This window comes from Lichenostomus cassidix, chromosome Z, assembly GCF_008360975.1.
Source record: "Lichenostomus cassidix isolate B80296 chromosome Z, HeHo_3.0, whole genome shotgun sequence".
Taxonomy (NCBI): domain Eukaryota; kingdom Metazoa; phylum Chordata; class Aves; order Passeriformes; family Meliphagidae; genus Lichenostomus; species Lichenostomus cassidix.
In genome coordinates this window covers 11,965,551-11,988,013 of record NC_139511.1, presented here as the reverse complement: position 1 = coordinate 11,988,013, position 22,463 = coordinate 11,965,551, and the positions used below count along the sequence as shown (strand labels likewise).

At 37.5% G+C, this 22,463-nt stretch overlaps 1 protein-coding gene across 2 annotated transcripts in view; it reads right to left on the bottom strand.

Annotated features, from left to right (window-relative positions):
- Positions 1–22,463, bottom strand: part of RASA1 (RAS p21 protein activator 1) — a 57,199-nt gene that overhangs the window by 15,002 nt on the left and 19,734 nt on the right. For both annotated transcript variants that reach the window (XM_085042532.1, XM_085042533.1), the window contains exons 4-14: positions 21,782–21,852; positions 18,801–18,918; positions 17,922–17,953; positions 15,511–15,563; positions 14,719–14,869; positions 11,651–11,729; positions 6,840–6,960; positions 4,586–4,742; positions 2,882–2,969; positions 1,297–1,374; positions 9–166 (exon numbers count right to left, since the gene is read on the bottom strand). In XM_085042532.1, the coding sequence (XP_084898658.1) occupies positions 9–166; positions 1,297–1,374; positions 2,882–2,969; positions 4,586–4,742; positions 6,840–6,960; positions 11,651–11,729; positions 14,719–14,869; positions 15,511–15,563; positions 17,922–17,953; positions 18,801–18,918; positions 21,782–21,852 (1,106 nt within the window). The remainder of the gene's footprint in view (positions 1–8; positions 167–1,296; positions 1,375–2,881; positions 2,970–4,585; positions 4,743–6,839; positions 6,961–11,650; positions 11,730–14,718; positions 14,870–15,510; positions 15,564–17,921; positions 17,954–18,800; positions 18,919–21,781; positions 21,853–22,463) is intronic.

Sequence of the window (22,463 nt, the reverse complement as noted above, 5' to 3'; positions counted from 1 at the left end):
AGACTTACTCAAAGACAAATTCTTCAGACCACACAGGGTTCTGTCCTTCCCTGATGTGTGTTTTTGCTACCTGGACACTGTTCAGGTAGATGTTACAATATGGATTCGTAAAATGCTTTACTGGGAGCGTATGAGCTTCTTCTACATGCAAAATTAGACTGCTGACCTGAAAAAAAAATAAATACAATTTACTTTTTGTTGCTGAAGTACAAAGCACATGAATTATATTTTGTCCTCTGTGTAGAGGCTTAATGAAACTACAAACTCCTTATTAAAAGAGCAAAGAACAAAGGTATTGGAACATTTTAAGAGGTACAAGCAACAAAGTAACTGAAATAATTAGTGATATCGAATATCCAGATCCATGTTTTTAAGGCATTTTGTTTTTTTATTTTAAAGTCACTTTTGAGGCACTAGGATTTGCAGGTAACAACTTTTCCAGACACAGAAAATTTTACTGAAACGAATGACTGGCACCTTCAGTAAAAGTCATGAACAATTCCAAACACAATGGTTTATTGTTTGGTGCTTTCCTAACAGATTATGTAAAATTCTCTTGTGCAACACATTACATTGCATTCTTTTATGTACATAAGCATAAAGTCTTCACTTTTTGAAGAAAAGAATTCCCTTTTTGATTTGCTTTTGCACCCTGAAGCTCCCAACTGCACCTGCCACTTTATCTGTAAATTCATATACCTTGCTTCACTTATTCAGAAGTATCCAAACTTCTTTAATGTTCACAACCAAATGGCTGTGGTTTATTCCTTTTAATTCCACATTCTCTTCCCTTCTCTACTGTCTGTAGATAAATAACTACATTCAATGTTCCTAAGATTAAAAAAATATCAGGAATTCTTGATGTATTTCCCTGTTACTCTCCAATCATTACAAACATAGCAATTTAAGACTGACTGTCCTCTCTCTCTGAAGAAATTCTGGCATATACAGCACTTTCAAGAGGCCAAGAGACATTAAGGCACAAGCATGGTTCAGCCTGTATTTGTTACATAAAATCAATATCATTAAATATGTATTTGTATGTAAATAAAATGAAAGTAATGAGTATTTCATGTACATGTCATATAAATTTTTATAAAAGTTTCAGTTTATGTATCATATGAATTTTTAGTTTCCCATGTGAGGTGCATTCCAAAAGCTGCTGACTTCCTAACACTTTTATTCAGGATTTCCTGCTGTTGAAAGGAAAATTCTGGGATTTATCAGCATCTTTTTGCAAGGAGGAAACTAAACACTCCTCCACATCAACCTCCAACCCCACAGTATTAGCTTCACCTGACGTAGACGTTTATTTGATGTTCCTGGACTGGTTTTTCTTAAACTGCAAAACATCTGCAGAGCTTTCATCCAATCCTAAGAGAGAAAGATGCAGAATAATGTAATGAAACCAAGTCAGATACAGCTTGTTACAGTGAAACAGACAAAGAATATCTGAATTTTTGCATTACCTTGACAAAACCTAAGTTTTCTGTAATTCTACAGTAGAAAAGTTTGAGTACTAAAGCAAATTTATTATCTTCACTGATCATGAGCAAAACCTCACGAAGGATTTGCAAATCCGAACCATTTTCTCTTTTAGAGTTATCAAGCGTTACTAATGGATATACAGTGTGACTTTTGCCAATTTTCCAATGTAGTGATACTACAAGAAATTACAAATTATATATAAAATTAAGCAAAACTTGTTTGCTTCTGAGAAAATTGCATTTAACAAGCCAAACTGGTTAAGCAGTTTCAAAATCAAAAGAAAATTATACCAAATGTTCAGGACATAAAACAGGATCTTCTATCTTCTACACCTTCTCAATTCTTTTACTTTTTAAAACATAAAAGATTATACAGGTATGACAGAAATTTATGTACAGTAAGGAGCACGGAATTTAACTTAGATACTCTCAACTGTGATACAGCACACTGCTTCTCAAAGACAGTAGTGACAGTTGTATGACAAATACCACTACATCATTCTTATGTCATCTCAGCAAATTTAACAAATTGCCCTTAATTTAATAAGAAAATTTGTGCCTTCCTTTATATACAGCACAGGAAAAATACTACATTTATACAGCCTTCATGGTCTGGTGAATAGCAGACTGTTAGAAGTACTCTAAAAAACTTTCATTCCCTTAAAAAAAATCAAATGCCAAGCTTGACTTCTAATGCAACAAGTATACATCAGAGCTGTGGACTTGCAGAGCTTAAAACTTAAACCAGAACACTGTGTCATTTTAGATATAACTTGCTGGTGAATGAATTTCTTAGAAGTAGGCTTTTATCCACAATTCTTAATCAGGGAACATAAATGTTAAGAGAGCAAGTAACTAAAGATACTATATAAACCCAGAAAACCTTACACTATGCACCATCAGGGCCAAAGACTGAACGACTACCAGTTTATATACAGGGTAAATAAGTGGGAAAGGCAGTTCAATGTGCTTTGGTCACCAGAAACACACACATGCATTAGCATTTTATTAATTTCACTCTGAAGTAAAACTCTCACTTACTACAGTGTGATTTATAACATGGAAAAGACCTGGAGAGTAAGTTTTCCTTCTGAATTGAACTATGTCAAAAAAATACGTATGGTCTCCAGCAACAGAGAATAGAAAATAATAGACATTCTAATGGGATCTGACTGGAATTTGTTCAAACTGTAATGCTGACAAGCAAGTAATAGAGGTGCTGGATTTTCAGCACCTTCTACTAGTAGATATCTTCTACTATTCCATTTTAACACCTGCTAATATAACCACTAAATATATGTGATACATTTGCTCCCTGTTTCAGAAGGGCAACATCACTGAGCAACACAAAACAAAAAGTTATTTTTTTTACACTTAGCCGAAAAAGCTCTCACCTGTGCTTGTTCTGGAGTTTCGCCTGCAAAGTAGAAGATGTAATGCTCTTCACTAAAGTGCTGAACTACTATCTGAAAACAGTTTGGCCTTAAAAATAAACAAAACAAAAATTAAGTTTAATTATTGTTCACATATTAATGCACACTTTCACTTGATCTCTGCTAAAACAGGGTTTACGTGGAACTAACAGATTTCTGCTGTTTGTCTGTAAGGTGCATTGAATAATTGCATCGAATTTTGTTCATCTATTTGTCACCATGACATGTGGAAAGATTAAGAACTCCAACAAGATTTCTCAGGTCCTTCAAAAACTGCACTTTGTTTTTGAATGTATGATATCATTTTAAGAAAACTAAACTTCAGTACATGCAGCCTGCTTCAGAATATTGACATGCTTTCAGAATGGTGTGTATTGAACAGGCATGTATGCTGATTTACAGTCAAGGCAAAAAACCAGCCATCTAAAAAAAACTTGTCAACAAGTATTATTCCCAGAGAGTTTAAAAGCAGCTGAAGTTCAGCATTAGTTCACAACCAGTTAATCATACAGTAAGGATTTTTCTTTCAGGAAACAGTATTAACCTAAGGAACCCCCTCTGTGAATCTGCTCCAAAGCTCTCATGACCAGTGAAATGTGTCCTGGATCAATCATAAGTGAAACAAATTTAAGTGTATGTGACACAAACCTCTTCAACCTTAAATGCTGCAGAAGTACAGATTTCACTGTACTCCTGAGGAAAGGGGAGAGGCATTTTTAATCAGCTACTTAAAGCGCAGGAAAAACTGTCTCAGCTGCAGTTCCTCACTAACAACTTCCTAAGCTGCTGCAACCATGCAAGCTCTGTACACACCTGTAGTGCCAACTAGTACTCAACTGTGCTCCAACCCACAACATGAGGTTTCTTAAAAGCTGTTTAAGAGACAAAACCAATATGTTCCTTGATTATAATGTACCCCAAAGCTTCCTGCCTAATTGTAAACTATATAAGGAACATTTCAGTAATTTTTTAATCTGTATCTATGCTCCTCATTTCAGCAGTTAGATGCTGGGGTTTTTTTGAAAAAATTATAAATATTTTAAAAACCCCCAAACAAACAGAACAAAACATTAGTCTTTGCAGTTATTGCCACTAATTTTAAACATGTGTCTTTAAATTTTTTCACCAAGTAACTAGAAATTTACTATGTATAATTTTTCAATAAATATTAAGACCCTTAGGATAATCAAAATTTCCAACTTCTATCATTTACTGTGTAAGCTAATGTAGCTATTTCTTCTATAAAACACTAAAATACAGGCCAGTGGAGTTGTTTTTGTACCTACCAATGAAAGAATATATAAACTCTCTTGTTAATTACTAGTCATATCTGAAAGAATGATGATTCTCAAATTTCTTGCTGATCATCACATCCCCTGTGGTCAGCATATTTTGAATATCAAAATATTACAGTAAATAAGATTTGATGTGAAAGTAACTCTGAGGATAGTAATTGTGCAAAAACAATTTCTGAGGATGTTTAATTATATGAACTAGTTTACTACAAACAAAGTACTTGTTATTAAATAGAAAAGCACATACAGACTTCTAACCAAGTTAGCTTTTAAATACGTATCAAAATAATATAGAACTTTCGGAACTTACTAAAATTCTTTATCTTTTTAACTCTTGGTGCAATAGGATTAAAAAAAGCCAGTGTCCTACCTGCCAAACAAACTGTCATGTACTCCATAGACAGAACACACGCTAAGGTCTATTAGTCCTTTGGGTTTTGTGGCTCGTTTTTCACTTTCAAAATAAATAAGCTGGGCATCATTTCCCTCTAATATAAAGTACAAGTTTTTCCATCTCTTTCCTTTACCTGTACAAGAGTCAAGCAAAAGGTTACAATACTACCGAAAAAATAGGTAAATTTTGTAAATAAAGAAAACAGAAGAGGGCAGTAAAGTTTTTGTCAAATTCCACAGAGAAGAATAATGAACAGATAATTACACTTGAGTTACAACACCAGTATACACACTCAATTTTATATATGTGACTAAAACCAGACTCTTCACAAATGCTGGCATAGTTTCAAAAGGTTCTTCAAACATCTTCAGTGCTCTCAGCAGGATTAAGCAAGTGCGTATGAGCTGCCTGAACAGTGAACTCCTGTTATGCCTGTATTTAAGCAGATTGCAAATAATGACAGTGTGGAGCCCATTCATTAGATTTTTACTAAGAAACGGACTCTTGACATGAGAAAGTTACTCCTGAACTCTGACCAATGTTTAATAGATTGCATTACAGTACCTTAAAACAATATGGCTGAAGAACAAAAATGGAAGTATTATATATGCATATTTAAGTCAGAATCAAGCCCCAAGCACAACTGCATCTAAGAATTTGGCGAGCTCCACCTGCTGCAGAGAAAGGTTCTTGATATACAATGGATTAGGAACTTTCTGCAACAAATCAATGCATAACTCAGAGTAGCATTTAGAAAAAACTTTCTGTCTTTATTTTATACTTTAATCATTATAAATCCACTGGGGCCTCAATAAACTAGAAGCAACACAGTTTTCCAAATATAAATGTAACATTCATTCATTATGTTATGACTCCTGGATGGAAGAGTGATTTTATTGCATTTATTCCATATACACTATATGCACCTCTCTACAAGAACTCAGCACTCCACACATTTAATGTATCTCTTTCAGTCTAATTTTTTCAAGTAATTCTCATTTGATTCCTCACTCCATGACATCTCTCCACACCTCAGAGAATAAGCAGATGAGATACTTTCCTTGTTCTGTTCAGAAGGTATAGTTTTGGGGTGGTTTGGGGTTTTTTAATGTCTCTTATATTAGGGCTATATGTAAACTCATACCTTCTTCTTGCATTTGGTCACTATCCAGATTACCATCTGTAACTTATCCTTCTTGTCATTTGCAGAAATTTTGTTATTTTGTTTTGTTTTTTTGAAATTTTGTTTTTCTGCCTCCATTAACGTGGATTTTTTCAGAAAGTAGAAATATAATACTCAGCAAGGGACTAGCTTCCTCAAAACTTCAAAGACTTGCTCAATGGCAATTCTTCAGGGTTTTACCGAAGGTCACACTAAAATGAGTCAAGTTGTCAGCTTTTAATGTGCTTATTGTATGTTATGCTGTGTCAGTGTTAGAACCCTAAAAAGTCACCATATCCTCTTTATGGCAGACTGTGCATTTTAAATTTAAGATTGAAAACACATAACCTGACTTGGAATAACAAAATTCAACCAGTTGTGCTCTGCAGTGAATGCAGAGTTTTACATTATTCTAGCTCTCTCAAACCTCTATCAGCTAGAATTTCGTGAGTTCCATATTAAGCACCAACACTTTACAAAACTGTACTTCATTTCACAATTTTGAATGCTACCTTTGACAAGGATGCCTAGCTCTTGTGCTGTGCTGATTTTTTTTCAGAACAACTGCCAACCAACATTTCCACACCGCATGTAATTTCATGCATTGCATTGTTCTATTCATCTACTGCTTAAGGAAAGATCTTTCATACTCCTTACACACTTTCTGGAACATTCTGCCCACTTCAGTTTTGCTCTTCCTAGCATCATTAAACTCACTAAGTTCAGCCTAAGAGGTGCTGATCTACACTCTGTGGTGACTAACAATAGGGCATGAGAAAATGGAATGAAGTTAAATCAGGGAAAGTTCAGGCTGGACCTTGGGAAAAAAAGTTCTTCACTGAGAAGGTCACTGGTCCTTGGAACAGGGAACACAAGAAAATGCTCACAGCCTGTCAAGATTTAAGTAGCATCTGGATGATGCGCTTAGTCATATGGTTTAGCTTTCGGTAGACATGTGAGGAGCATGATCATTATGAGTGCCTTCCAATTTTTGATATTCTATGATTCCATGAAACTTACCTGTTTTTTTCTTCCTTAAAGAAAATAACAGAAGGAAACATTACTCACTTTTTTTCAGAAGATAACCTTTTTTGACAATATTTTTATAAAAAGCATCCTTTGTTTTCCGACGAATTGTATTGTAAATTTCTTTTCCATCCACTGCATCATTAAGCACTTGCTCTTGGTGCTGGGAAACAGGTAAGAAAAACACACCTTAAGCTCAGAAATTACCATTAAAAAATGCGTCCTATGAAGCTGCAATCAGGATCATCTTACTGAATGCTACCAACTCACTACTACTGCTCTCTCCTGTATTTTAATAAAGCATTCATTTTTCATACAGTGCACATGCTAGGAATGTACTATAACTCTTTCAGTATTTCCAAAACAGAAAGAAATTAAGAGTTTTCAATACAGACCAACTTCTACAAAGTATTTTTCCTGTAAAATAAAACACAATCTTTCACTGTGATTTCTGTTAAGATTTATGCCAGTCTTTAAAGATTTATCTAGCCTTTTAACTGTCTTCTACCAAAGTTCATGGGCCTGCATAATCATGGATAAACTCTGAAGGAAAAATGGTGCAGATCACAATCAAAACCAACTCTAAGTAGCACAATCCTTCATTAATCTCATTAGAACTCCCATGTCCTAACTGAGCAGAACTCAAGACAAGAAGAAAGCAGAAACAGGAAACAGAAAAGGATAAAGTCACACAAAAAATGGTAGGATCTGCACATGCAAAACAGTTTGGAACAGTGACCCACACTGCTGCAGTTCTGGGAGGAGTGTTTGACCATGGGAAGAATTGCATTGCAGTAGTTTGGGAAGGACTGCTGCTCATGAGATTGGAACCACGCTGGAGAAGTTCACGGAGAACTGTCTCCTGTGGGAAGGGACCCCATGGTGAAGCAGGGGAACAACTCCTCTCCCTGAGCCAAGCAGAAGAAAACCCTGGGTGACAAACTGACCAAAATTCCCACCCTTTGTCTCCCCACACTCTCTCTGCTGGTGGGAAGGAGGGGTTTGGGAAAGAACAGGTGTTTTTATGGGCTTATTTTGCATCTCATGATCTTCCTCTGATTTTATTAGTAATAAATTCACTTTGTATCTCTAAGCTGAGCCTGTTTTGCCCTTGTTCTCCCGGTCCTTATGTAAACTCCTGAATCCTCTGCCCAGCTTTTGCAGGTGAGGGTGAGTGAGTGGCTTTCATGGGGGCCTGGTGTTTCGCCAGCGTGATACCACAACAGTTACTAATGAAGTTTTTCAAGAAGCAGTCTCAGAATTCCTATCTGCTTTCTGTCCCAACCACAACTACCCAGCATGAGTTAACAGCAGCAAACACCAGGGAAGCTCCAGAGGCACAACACAATTAGCAGTACAAGAAAGATTGCAATTACGAAGTATACATTTCCCAGTGCGATACTAAAGTTACACCTGCTGATACTTACAGAAAATGAGACATGAACATCTAAGTGACTCACTGGAGGACTGGACTATGATACGATATGGCTATGCCAACATATGGGTCTCACAAGGACAGACTTCTTCTGTCATGGCAGCCCCTAAGGTGCTGTGTTTTGGCTTTGTGACTGAAACAATACTGGTAACACACCAGTGTTCTGGCTCTTGCTGATCAGTATTGTCACAGCCTCAAAACCTTCACTTCCCACTCTGCCCCAGTGACATGGTTTGGTGGACAAGATGCTGGGAGTAGAGACAGCCAGGACACGATGTCAATTGATCAGAGGGATATTCCCTGTCATTTATATCAGCAGCAATACATGTGTGTGCACACAGAGATCTCAGAGAAGGGCTAAGCACCAGTCTGCTCGTGGGAGATGCTGAGTGACTGCCTTTGCATCACACCCATCACCCCTGCCTTTGCTTATTCAACTGTATTTATCTCAACCCAGGAGTTTTCTTTCTTTTGCCCCATTCCACAGAAATAGGGAATGAGCAAACAGAGGTGCGGGTCCTTAGCACCTCACCAGGGTTAACCCACCAGAGAAAATGACATGTATATTTGTTAAGTGCTTTCCAGATGGAAAGGGAATTATGCATAAAATGGTACTACACTAAATTGTTCTGGTCCGTGTTCAGGAAAGGTGAGTTCACACTGAAATTGGTGGTCAGCAAGGCAGCTATGAAAACATTACAAAGAGACGGGATCAGCTTTGGTCTACTTAGCTTCATGAACAGAGGAAATGCTCTCATTAATATGAAAGAGGTATGAATTGACTACAACTCTCTTTAGGAAGGTGTCTTGGGGGTGATCCTATGATAATCCTGTATCCCCTATCATCTGCTTTATGCCCAGAAATGGGTCCTGTCACTTTAAGCTAGGTCAAATAGCTGGGAGAAGCTCTGCTAGCACAGGTTATTTTGAAAACTTTCCCACAGGTTTCTCGGCCTTGGAGCACGGGGGGTTACATTTCTTTCTGCTTCCAGCTGCTGCTAGCTAGGTTGCTTGCTTCTGCTAGCTGCTTGGTTTGTTAGCTAACGAGCTTTTCCTGGGGTTGCAAGAGGAATCGTGGACTTCTGCTTTGCTTCTTGGACTGTTGGGCTTGCTTTTTCATCCTACAACAGATGACCCCTAGGGAGACAGCTGGCACCCTGCAGGGAGCTGCTGGAGCTACTCCATCCAGATACCAGACCTTGGGAGGGGCTAAACCAGTGAAAGAAGGAAAGAGCTCTAAAAATCAATCAGCTGTCTTCACAGGTTCAATATCCTTTTCCCCGTGTCTTGCAGGGCACTTTCTTAAATAAACAGGCTTTTTCACTTTCATCCAAGAAATTCCTTTCATGTGGTGGGGGAGGGATTGCCTAAACCCTTTTCCTTCGGGAGAGGCATTCATTCAAGAGCACTTTCTCTTAAACTTGTCTCTAACCCGAGACAGGAGGACAGGAAGGGCAAATTTCCACCGAAACAGGAAAGCTTGGGATCAAAGAAGGAGTAAAATAGGTATGTAAATTTTATAACTAGCTATAAGCTCATGAAAAGCTAAACGATGTGGTGTGCTTATCACTGATCGTGTCTTAAAATCAACTTCTGCTATGGGGCAGGTGCACTCCAGAAGAAGTGCTGCAATTCCAGCCCTGCAATCACCCCTGGAGGTTTTCTGTGTGTATCTGGTGGTTTTGATTGGCCCAAAACATCAGCAAGGTATCTTTAACATCTAAGAGAAATTTAAACCCCTCAGAAGCTGTTATAGTAGGCCTGAAGAAATGTCTGAGGGGTGGGGAGTGGCACAAAGATAGCTCCTCTGTGTCCTGAGTGAAAGTTCTGGAAGTTTTTACATCAAGTCCAGCAAAGCCAATCTCTGATAGCTCTGAAAGTGATGGACATGCTGCCGGCCAAGTGTGGGCCAATTAGAGGTGCTAGTTATGCCTCTGTGAAAACATATTTAAGAAAAAAATCAAAACAAGGTAGGCACACACTTCTATGTAGTTAGAGGAGGAGGAGGTAAAAATATGTGAAGGGAAAACAACATGGAGACACCAAGGTCAGTGGAGAAGATGGGGGAGGAGGTGCTCCAGGGCCAGAGCTGAAAACCCTCTGCTAGCTGTAGTGAAGGCCATGGGGGGAGCAGGTTGTCCCCCTGCAGCCCGCAGAGTCCACAAGGATGTAGAAATCTACCCACAGCCCACGCCAGAAGAGCAGGTGGATGCCTGAAAGAAGCTGTAATCCAGCGGGAGTCTCATCTGAAGAGTTAAAGCTGCAAAGGCCTTGTTCCTGGGATGGAAGCAGCCTGGCCTCAGCTCGGGAGAGTCTGCACCCTAGGGACAAGGGGACTCACATTGCAGCAGAATTTGGGTGGGATGTTGCTCATGAGATTGGACCCACACCAAAGAAGTTCCCAGAGGACTGTCTCTTGTGGGAGGGACCCCATGCCTAAGTAGAGGACCCCTCTCCTGATGGACTGACCAGAGAAAACACCCCTTATCCTGCCCCCTGCCTGTGTTGTTGGATTGGAAAGAGGGAGGGGAGGGATGAACAGAGAAACTGCTTCTTAGGAGGGAGGGGATGAGAGCAGAGAAACTGTCTAGAGAGAGAAAAAAGTAAGTAGAGATAAAGAGTATTTGTAGTAGAAGAATTGTGGTAGTGAATAGATTTATGGACCTGCTCTATGGACTAAAAAAATACCCCACACCCTGCCCCCCTACCCGAGCTTGTTGGTTGGAAGGAGGGAGAGGGGTGAATAGAAAATGAGTTCGTAAGAGGGAGGGGGGTGAGTGAACAAATGGTGTATGAAAAGTTTATTTTTACCTCTCATTTATCCTCCAACTCTGTATCACTTTGCAACTTTAAGTTTTGGAGCCTGTCTGCCCTTTTTCTATTCTGTGCATCCTGACATCAGCATCCTATCTCATTTAACTCATGAATTTGGTGTATGTTTAAAGAGTTTTCTCCTTTCCCCTCTCCTGCACATCTGCAGCAGGAGAGAGCTGGGGTGCCTGGCGTTTAGTCAGAGTCAAACCCCAACAGTGTACAGGTTTCCTGTGACAGGAGAAAAAACCCAGACACAGAAGTGAGAAGGGCAGACTGGTCTCCTCTAAAATGGGACTAAATAAACGTATGGTTGAGTCCGGGACCAGAGCTAGGGGCACAGAGCAGAGGTTGAACACCTCACAGGACAGACAGAACTTATCATACTTTCTGTTGACTACAAGCCAGTCTTTGGCAAGTGTATGTGTTTGAGGATAAAACAAAAGAAAAAGATGAGCTCAAAACACTGAAACTGTCAATGACTGACTACTGGAGATGATGCTGTTTCACTACCACTGGTATCTCTGCTGTAAGTAAGCTCATAAATTGATCTGATAATGATTCAGTCTGTGACTTCAACATCAAAGGCGTAGAGATTAAACCTTACCTGCATTGGAACAGGATCTTTTAAGTAATACCCTTCAACAATCTGTTCTTTTCTATAGTGCTCAATGATGTCAGCAATACTGTTCCAGTAAGAAAAAGAAGATTGAAATGTTAAACACATTAATTTTTCCTCTGTTTGAGAATCTGCTTTTCCACAAAACCACAGAAAACTTTCCCACAAAGTTTTAATAAAATCAAGTGTTAATCATCACACTCTTATTTGCAGCAATGAGGATTTACTAATGTACTGAAGTCAAGAAAGTTCACAAAACTGTATTCAGAATGAATTCATTCTAAACTCCGCAAAATATTTTAATGACTTTAATGTCAAATGAGGACACTGCACTTTCCACATTCAAGTAGTACACGTGCATTGCCCGCTTTCCAACCAGGCTGAAAGTTGCTATTTCATTGTCAATAATTTTCCAAATAAATCCTAGAGCAATTAGCTAAGAGGAATGGGATATACTCTGAGTGAAGTGCAATCTCCTTCTAAGAGGATAGGAATAGAAAACAGAAAAAAGTTTGTAGCAGGGCTTATAAAGATTACACTTGGATATCGCTGAACTATCCTTTTAAATACTCATGTAGCACTCCTCTACAGGGAAGCATTCATTCTAATCACCAGATTCAGACTGCAATTGCACTTGGAAGGCTCAGGAGAGAAGTAGTGACAGATACAAGCTGAAATTCAAGGCACCTGAGTTGCTCTAATTTGTTTTTGCAGCTAGTGAAATTTACACTGTAATAAGGAACGGCAACATGGACATCAATAGAAATGAATCATTTACAAGCAAAATGAATCATTTACAAGCAAAATATCAATCTAGAAAAAGATAATTAAGCAAAAATATACTAAGTGTATCTTCTCAATTCATGCACACTAGATAATAGATATGAATAAGGCATGTGTTCAGCACAGGAGCAATAGATACCATAAAAATCTCAAAAACTTCTAAATAAAACTGTATCAGGGCATCTTGGTTTGTGTTTTTCTCTCATTCTGAAGTTCTGAACTAGTGCAAATGTGATAAAATGACCTTCTCCCAAGTAGTTGTATTTTCCAGATATGTTGAATGAGATTAGTTCTTCTTTTAGTTTTACTGAAATCAAGTAATTCGTTTCAATTTTTGCTGAAATGCTGCATACGCTGTTTTTTGCAAAATTTCAACCATCTCACACTACAGAAAATGACTAAGTTATTATAGTTCACAGGTTGAATAGCTACTACCAATATTTTGTAATCAATAAAACAGTATTACATAATTTTTCTCCTTCATCAAATCAGAGTATCTTGACCTTCAATGCACCCTCTGCTTCCTTGATTAAAAGATGCCATGAGTTTCTCAATGTAAGGAGCAGGTGCTTGCAAAATTTCTGCAATTTTGTAAAATGGACAGAAGAATAAATTCAGTTGTATTTAAAAACTACTTTTGTAGTTAGAGTAACATATAGACTAAGACCCCATCCCTTGATGGAGCAACTAAAGGCTGCATTCCTCATTACATATTTGAACTTCCAGCAAATTTACCAACCTGATACACAGAGTAAGTTGGACTGAAAGTAAACTTAAGAGTATAGTAGTAATTCTCCCAAACATGCAACAAAAACAAAAGAGATTTTCTTTCACACTGAGGAAGATCTCTGCAAACAAGGTACCAAAATATTTTAAAAAATTATCGAAGCACTTTGTCATAATTTATTGCTGCTTAATTTTAAAATCTTGTTTTCTGTTAAACTGCATATAATCTCTTTCAGATAAATGTAACCTATGCCCCAAATGAATCCAGCACTATTATAAAGTAATCTGAAGCAAAAACAATGTAGTAACTTTCTGAAAGTGTACTTCTTAATGCTACAAAACCATTTGATACAAGTAGTATCAAAACTAAGAGTTCCCATAATTTACTGATTACTTTGACATCACTGAGGGTGGGGGGCTTCTGGCCTATCATCCTCCTAGTAAGTCACGTAACTAGAGAATGGGTGAAAGAACATTCACCTTCATGAAAGGCTGACACTGTAGCTAGCCTGGCTTTCAGTGAGGATGGCTGGAGGCCGGAATGGTTAAAGAACAAGGTATTCAAGCAGCCTGGGTGTGGCATGGGCATAGGTTCATAAGAGTCCAATTGTTTAGACTCAAAGCATAATGCATGTGAAGTCATACAAAAAAGTACACTGAACTTAGTGAACAGACCTTTACATTTTCTCAGAAACAGCAGCTGCTGAATCTCTACCCACTCAGAAGCCAAGCTGGAAGTGACAGAAATTCTCTACTGGGGTAAGAATGCCCTGGTTCTAGGTGAGAAGGATTGGAAAAATGATGATTTTTTTTGAGGAAGGCAATGACCTCTGTTTAAGGAGGAAAGTGAGTTTTCACTACTGAAAAGTCTTCCAGCTACAACAACTCTAAAAAAAAAATCATGGAGGCATACTGATAGCTTCTCTGACAAAAGGGGAAACATCTCATTATTCCTCTTTCTTTTTGTACAAATTACCATATTTTTGCACCAATGGCAAAAGAAATGTATCTTAAGTTTGCTCACTCTCAATGAGCTGATCAATATTTCTGTTCCCAATATCATGCACATATTACAATGCAATTTAGTAACTTTTCCCACCAATGAAGGTGTTTTCCCCCTTTCTTATAAATAGCCATTTCTATTATTTGAAAACTCTATTGATTGTCTTAATAAAATTAGCATTTTTATCTTCCCCGTTTCAAACAGACAAGAACAAATGGAGTTGCTTCCAAACTACTTCAAATAGAGTATTCCCTTAGTCATAGAGCCATACTTGATGAATCCACATGATCCATCCAAACCCCAATTCACAGAGTGAAGCAACTGGTTTGCAGAAGAAACACAAATACTTCAGCAGAAACAAGTTATACTTAGGCTCTTTAAGCTGTAAGAATTTGATCAGTTAGAAGTGACTACTAAGGAAATTAGGGAAAATATTTAGTGTAAAGAAAAAAACTACAGTCTTAAAATCATAGCAGTAAACAATTATAAGAAGCAATTATACAAGCATAAAATATGCACAATTCCTTTTGCCAGAAAAACTTACCTATTATAGTATCTACCTCCCATCATAAACTGATTGTTTGATGTTGGACATATTTTAAAACGCTGAATGTTTTCACTGGTCCGAAAATAAAGTGAATAATCACCAGGGGTATTATCTGAAGGCCTCACAAGAAAACTGCACACCTGACCAACTGAAAAGACATAATAATAGTGTTATTTCTCTTAGTGATATATATAAACCCATACTAAATCTATTTCTACACAAATTAGGAAGAACTGCACACTTCAAGAAATACAAATCCCATAAAGGTAAATTCCAACAGTGATCTCAAACCAGATGAACCAGTACTAAACCACAAAAATAAGTGAAAATGGTTCATCTGTAACTTGCCATCTAGACACATCTTTGCCATCTCTTTAAAAAAGCATACAAAAATGTTTGATAACATTTTCAAAAACACCCACAATCTCTGTTCCAATATTTGAAGTACACTATTAAACAATGTGTCAGAAATACTGATGTTTTCATTTTAAAAAATATTTCCTTTATGAAACTGAAATAATTTATTATAATAATTGATGTAATAATTTAAAAATTGTTTACACCAAAAAATTTATAAATTAACTTTACTTGAGAACATACTCAGTACTCATAGCCACATGGTTTCCTTCCAATGTAGTATTCTACTGAGGTAGCAACCAGAGGGGTTGGTGAATCTAAAACACTCATATATGTCCAGACAAAAAAGGAAGTTTTATCACAGTTTAATACTAATAGGATCACTTTGTGCCATTTCTCCGTCACTGTATTTCAAATCAGAAATACATGTACCTGTCATCAGCAAATTGTAAGCCTCTTGTTTGGAGATCTTCCCATGGAACCATCTTTAAAAAGATACATAAAAAAATTAGAAAGCAAGATTACCAGCTCTCTCTTTTGGCTGACATTCAAGGCTCTGGCCCCTATGAAATAATCTTTATTTAAAAACACCTAGTATATATAGATGAGATAATCAATAACTATGCTACTTAATGATTCTGTTCTACCAACAGCATGGAAAAACTAACATTAACAGGTATATAAATTATATTCAATCCAAATATCTAACATTTGGAGCTGATGTTTGAATACACCTGCGTTTAGAGATTGACATGAATTGTCCAAAAAAGAGGTATCTTGACAGGCATTATTTGCAATTCATATCATACAGCAATGTACTAGATGTATCATACAGCAATGTACTACAATCATGACATCTGAAGCTCAAACAAGAACTTAAACTTGTACAAAAAAACCTCAAACTCAAATTTGCCAGAGCTGTGGAAACAAAATCTAGCTTTGTTAGATAAATGAATACAAACTGCTTTGAGCTCATACTCTGTACCTTCCCCTGAGTCCTGTGTCAGACCCTACAAAAGTTCACAGCCTCTGCCTAGTCTCAGTCTGATACTTGCCACAACTCAGAAAAGCTTGCCATGCTACAACTTAATAATTCGTATTTAAAGGAAAGCTAAAAATATAGTGCTTTTATGTATCAGAAAAGACTCAGGTTTCCAACTTTCTTTCTATACTACTTTCAGATGTTAATTTATGGGTTCCTCTGAAAGTTAAACAACCACTGACAGAATCAAAGCTCTAAGCATCTCCTACAAGCTTGCAAATAAAAAAATTTAAAAATTCACATTTGAAGATATCTGTACTTGCCAAGTTGACTAGCAGAACACGGTAAAACAAACAGATCAGCGAAACACCTCCTGCCACCAGTCTCTCAGAAAGTGGGAAACAGCAAAAAAGTAGCACGCACAAATATGACAAAACAAATGAGGACATCAGATTAAGTCATCAAGCCACTAAACAGTTTCCGAACTATCTGCCACTCAACTTGTGAAAGTAACATATCAACAGACTGACGTATCAACATACGTTTGATTTTAAGCTGTATTCAGTTTAAAAAAAAAAGAGTATTTAAGCAAACAGAATGAAACTTACAATCCTGTGACTTTTACTTCAAACTTTAACTGTTATTACAAGAATCACAGAACTGTAGGATCATAGAATCCTTCGGGTTGGAAAAAACCTTTAAGGTCATCAAGTCCAATCCTTAACACAGCACTGCCAAGTCCATCACTAAACCATGTCCCCAGGTGCCACATCTACACACCTCCTAAATCCCTCCAGGGATAGTAATTCTACCACTGCCCTAGGCAGCCTCTTCCAGGGCTTGACAACCTTTTCAGTGAAGGCATTTTCCCTAATATCAACTCTAATCCTTCCTTGGTGCAACTTGAGACAGTTTCCTCTTGTCCTATCTCTTGTTACGTGGGAGAAGAGACCTCTTCTGACTACAACCTCTTTTCACACATCTGTAGAGAGGGATGAGATTGTCCCTGAACCTCATGTTCTCCAGGCTGAGCCCCACCAGCTCCTACACCTACTCCTCATCAAACCTGTGCTCCAGACCCTTCCCCAGCTGCATTTCCTTCCTCTGGACTCACTGCAGCACCCCCATGTCCTTCTTGCAGTGAGGAGCCCAAAACTGAACCCAGCACTCAAGGTGTGGCCTCACCATTCCTGAGTACAGGTGGACAGTCTCTGCCCTGGTCCGGCTGACCACACTGTTGCTGATCCAAGCCAGAACTCCATTGGCCTTCTTGGCCCCCTGGGTCAATGCTGGCTCGTGTTCAGCCATTGTTGACTAGCACCCAGGTTCTTTCTGCTGAGCAGCTTTCCAGCCACTGCTCCAGCCTGTAGCACTGCAGGGGGTTGTTGTGAACGAAGGCCATGAATCATCACCTGCCTTGTGGAATCTCATACCACTGGCCTTGGCCTATTGATCTAGCTCGTCCATATCCCTCTGCAGAGCCCTGCGACCCTTCAGATGATTAACACTCCCATCCACTACGCAAACAGAGATACTTTTCGAATAGTACTTTGCTACAGTATTTAGAGTTATCTCCACGGCAACTGTGCTCCAGAAATACTCCATTGTGCACATTTTGGCTGAACGTGATCATGGCCTCACCATTATTTTAACACTGCAATAATACCCACTAGCAATAGACATACCTATTACAGGACTCTTTCATGTTAATTATCCATGCATCTGCAGCAGCTAGTATGTAAGAAAGTCTTGAGATTAAAAGGTAAGTCTCTTTAGTCATTCTCCCAAAAACTTAAAAATCTCATAGTGGAAGTTTACAAACAGTTATGACTGCTTTAAACAACAAAACAAAAATCCTTACATTTTGCCTTCATGGGGATCTTCTTCTCTTCCCTATGAGAAAATTAACATATTAAATGCATGACAACAGTACAACTCAATTCCAAAAAAAAAGCCATAAATTAAGAGCTTCTGTATAAAAAAAATTACATTTAGAAGTCTGAGGCGTTTTTTAACAAAAGGGCTTACTGCAGCTCTATGTAAAGATTTCCCCTTCATTCATTAAGTGAAAATCCAGCAAAAATATATTATTTCTGATGATTACTTCAGTCATGATCCAAGTCCTTTAGAGGTGGTAGTTTTCTAAAAATCTCAACTTTCCTAAGGTCAAATTACCACTCACCTACCAGTCTACAGAACAACAGTCTAGTACTGCCACTTCAATTTAGCTATTCACATCCTGACACAGGTCATCTACAAGAAGCATCTCAGGTAACACTGCTATTCGCAAAACATATGTACTATGTAAGAAGATATTATAAAATTTTTTCTTTTTTTCCTCTCACCAATAAATTTTTAACCCCCTGCATAAAGAGAAAGACCTACCACAATGCAAAATTACCTTCTGTTGAGTTAGTAAACATCTCATGGCAATCCCAAAATAGAATTGCAATTAAATGATTCTCCTCCAAGACAGTCGATTTTAGGGAAGTGACTAGCAAATTTACTGTACCATTCGTTTGTATAATCATTGCACAACACATGAAAAAGCACTTTTTGATACTGGCTTAGGCTTAAAGGTTTGTTTTAGTATTTTAAAACTACCAGATTAATTTACTAGGTTTAGAAATGTACATAATGAGAAACCAGGCAATTAAATGTCAGTAGTTTTGCTCATTTCAATATTATTCGGTAAAAAACCCCCATTCATTTAAGAAATTTGAATACAAAAATTACTTACCACATCTTCTACTAGGTCTTCCACAATAAGACCTTGTTCATCTGTCCGTAGGTTTGTAACCCACATCCAGCCATCTTCCAATTCATTATGGACAATAAACATGTCTCCTTTAAGGAAACTGAAGAGGGTTACAGCAAGATTTAAATCAGAGATACAATCGTAATATGAAGTTTAATGAATACAACAAATTCTTGACTATAATTACCATAAAATATTTGGGAAAACCTAATTGTGAAAAATGCATTAATTGATATTCCAAGCCCATGTGTATTTTTCCTCACAGTTAAGTGGCTATTATATACAAGTTTTCATACTTTCGATTTACGTTTAGTATCTAATATATACTTCAGTGCTGTCAACTTCCAAGTGTGCTAATGTATAAAGCAAGAATAACACAGCAATATTTAAATACAGTAATATTGTTCTTTAATCAAGAGAGACAAAATATGAGGCACAAGTAAAATAACCCTCAGTAGTCTGTAAGAAAATAATATACCTTTCATTGAAAAATTATCTATTCATTATGTTCTCACATATGAAAATAAATGACACAAAGAGACTACAGAGCAGTTACCAGAGAAGCCATGCAATTAGCTACAAGAAAAGTGTAGGAAGCATTAACATTCAGAATCAGAAAACCACAGAATCAATTAGGTTGGAAAAGACCTCTGAGATAATCGAGTCCAATCTATGACCAAGTACCATGTCAAGTAGACAAGGGTACTAAGTCCCACATCCAGTCTTTCCTTAAACACCTTCAGAGACAGTGATTCCACCACCTCCATGGGCACAGACAGTGATTCCACCACCTCCATGGGCAACCCACCTCAATGTCTAATTTTCTGTGAAAAACTTCCCCCTAATGTCCAACCTAAAGCTGCCCTTTCGACTTATGGGGAGTTGAAGATTATGTCCTTTCATCCTGTCTCTGGTTGCATGGTGGAAGAGACTGAACCCTATCTGGTTACAAGCTTCTTCTAGGGAGTTGTAGAGGGCAATGAGATCTCCCCTGAGACTCCTTTTCTCCAGACTGAGGCCTCCCAGCTCCCTCAGCCACTCCTATTAGGACCTGTACTCCAGACACTTTACCAGCTCCGCTACCCTTCTCTGGACATCTGGGCACACTCCAGGACCTCAGTGTCTTTCCTGAACTGAGTGGCCCACAACTGGACACACACAGAACTCAAGGTACTCATCACTGTTGAGTACAGGGGTAGAATCACTTTCTTAGTCCTATTGGCTACACCACTGCTGATCCAAGCCAGGATGCCATTGACTCTCTTGGCCACCTGGGCAAGCTGGCTCATCTTCAGCCAACTGCTGACCAGCACACCCAGGTCCTTTTCCACTGGACAGCTTTCCAGTCATTCTTCCTCCAGCCTGTAGCTGTGCAGAGGGTTACTGTGGCCAAAGCACAGGACCCAGCGCCTGGTCTAAGGAGTTTTAATTTCTGGAAGACTTGTTTACTTTACTCCCTAAATGTTAAGGACACAAACTCAGGTTGTATGAAAACCTTTCACTGCAGCACAGAATTTTCAATCACATTTCATGATGCATCAGGGTCCAGGAAAAGCATTGAACTACTATTTCAATTCAAAATTTCATAGCAAATGTCTGTGGCATTGCTCTCATTTGAAGTAGGCTAACAGAAAAAACAAAAAGCAACAAATCACAATTGAAAACAAAGAATAAATTCAACTGCTATTCAGCTTTAACAGGTGACAGACAAGAACACCCTCCATCACTGCATAGTTACTACATGGAAGACAAGCTAAAATTAACTCAGTTTCACTTCAAACTTGCTAAATATTAATTATTATATTAAAATTCTAAGTCAAGATTCTCTGAAATACATAATGTATTCAAAACCATATTAATCCAATCTACAACAAACTGAGAACTTTGATCTCAGCCACAAACTGAACTATTTTAGCCATGCAGACCTCAATACCCAAATAACAACTCTGCATTTCAGCTCTGTCCTAAAAGAGGAAGAAAAGGTTTAATTGCCTACAATTTTTGTTATGATTGCAAAATAATAAAATGCTTTTTCCTCTTACATTGATTGATGCAATAAGGCAGTAAGGCACTTAATGGACTAAATCCTTTTTTTTATTCTCACACACAGTAGTAAGTCTTAGTTGCAATGTGCCATTAAAGACCTCCTTCCCAGTCTTACCACCTTACTAAAGCACATAATTACAAAAACAAATATCCTCATATCATCCTTTAAAGGATCAGGACTGTGAGTCTTGGAATAAATTTCTATCCAAATGAGGATATAAAGCTCTCATACTTTTCTCTACATTTTAAGTTAACAGTCCTAAACCTAAGAAAATTCACAATTCAACTGGTGTATTACATCAATTTATGAAACTTATCTCATTAGAGAGATTAGAAATCACCACAAAACACTTTCAAATCCTCCTACTTTTCCATCTGGAAAAAAAAATATCTCAAGAAAGCAGTATCAATTCTAAGTAACCAGAAAATGGTCTTCTATTGAAAAATTCACTTCTGTTCTTACATTTTAAGCAGTCAAAGCTTACTTCCTCTTTCTAGTGATCTGAATTGTTAGCCTTAGTTATATATCTACTAATAGCTCTGTAGCAGCTCAGGAAAAAAAAGCTTAGCCTATTTCTTTCATGCACTCAGATATGGCATTTCCATATAGAATTCTTTGACACATATATTTATCCTTTTGGTAAAAATCTACGGCTTTAGAAAACATATTTCAAAACTATAATATTAATAATTTTAATTCTATATACCTAATGTACCTTCCCTTACAATTAATACAAACAAATATACTAAGAAGTCTTACTCTTATTTCCATCGAAAAAACAGAGAGGAATCATCCTTTAACTGTGTCAAGTTTAAGGTGCAACTGGCAAGTATTTGCATACAAACACCTACTTAAATTATCACTATTTATAAATACTCTTGAAAATTTCACAGCTACTACTGTTATTCAAACATACCTTATTTCATCAGTTTCTGGCACTTTGGTGTAAGGTAGAATTGCTCGAACTCTCCTTCTGTCTTCCACAGGCTACAGTTTAGAAGAGAGCAAAGGTAATCCTTTTCTTTATACTGAAGAATTCTTCTCCCCAGCATTATGCTATTCTGAGGCAAAGGACTGGTAACATCACCTATATCCCCCTTGCCAGTTTTATATTTTCAAAGCTCAAAACCACTGAGAGCTAGAAATGTGTAATTAGTTGGCCAAGAGAGCACTCATTTTAAACTTTCTTTCACTTAGAGCAGAAGGAATGTCCAGAATTTTAACATTCAGAAACAGCTTCATTCAGGTTTTGGGTTTTGTCACAGGGGAACTTTTGCAGTGTTTTGTTTCTTTTTAATTACTTCAATTGTTTTAAGGATGAGCATGTGAAAGAAATCTTGGTCATCTCCAGGATGCACATTTGAAACCATTGTTATATATGCAAAATATCACAGAACAGTGACAGTAACATTATGAATTAGCCAAGAACGTAACATTTTCTTGGTTTTCTCTGTCTACTTAAAATGACGTTACTCCATTGTGAGATAACTGCAATACCTCTAGCTTCCTCATTATGTATTTTCATTAAAATAAGTAAGGTTTTTTTAATCATTACCTTTTACCAGTAAAAATGCATTTTTTATACTCTTTATACTTCC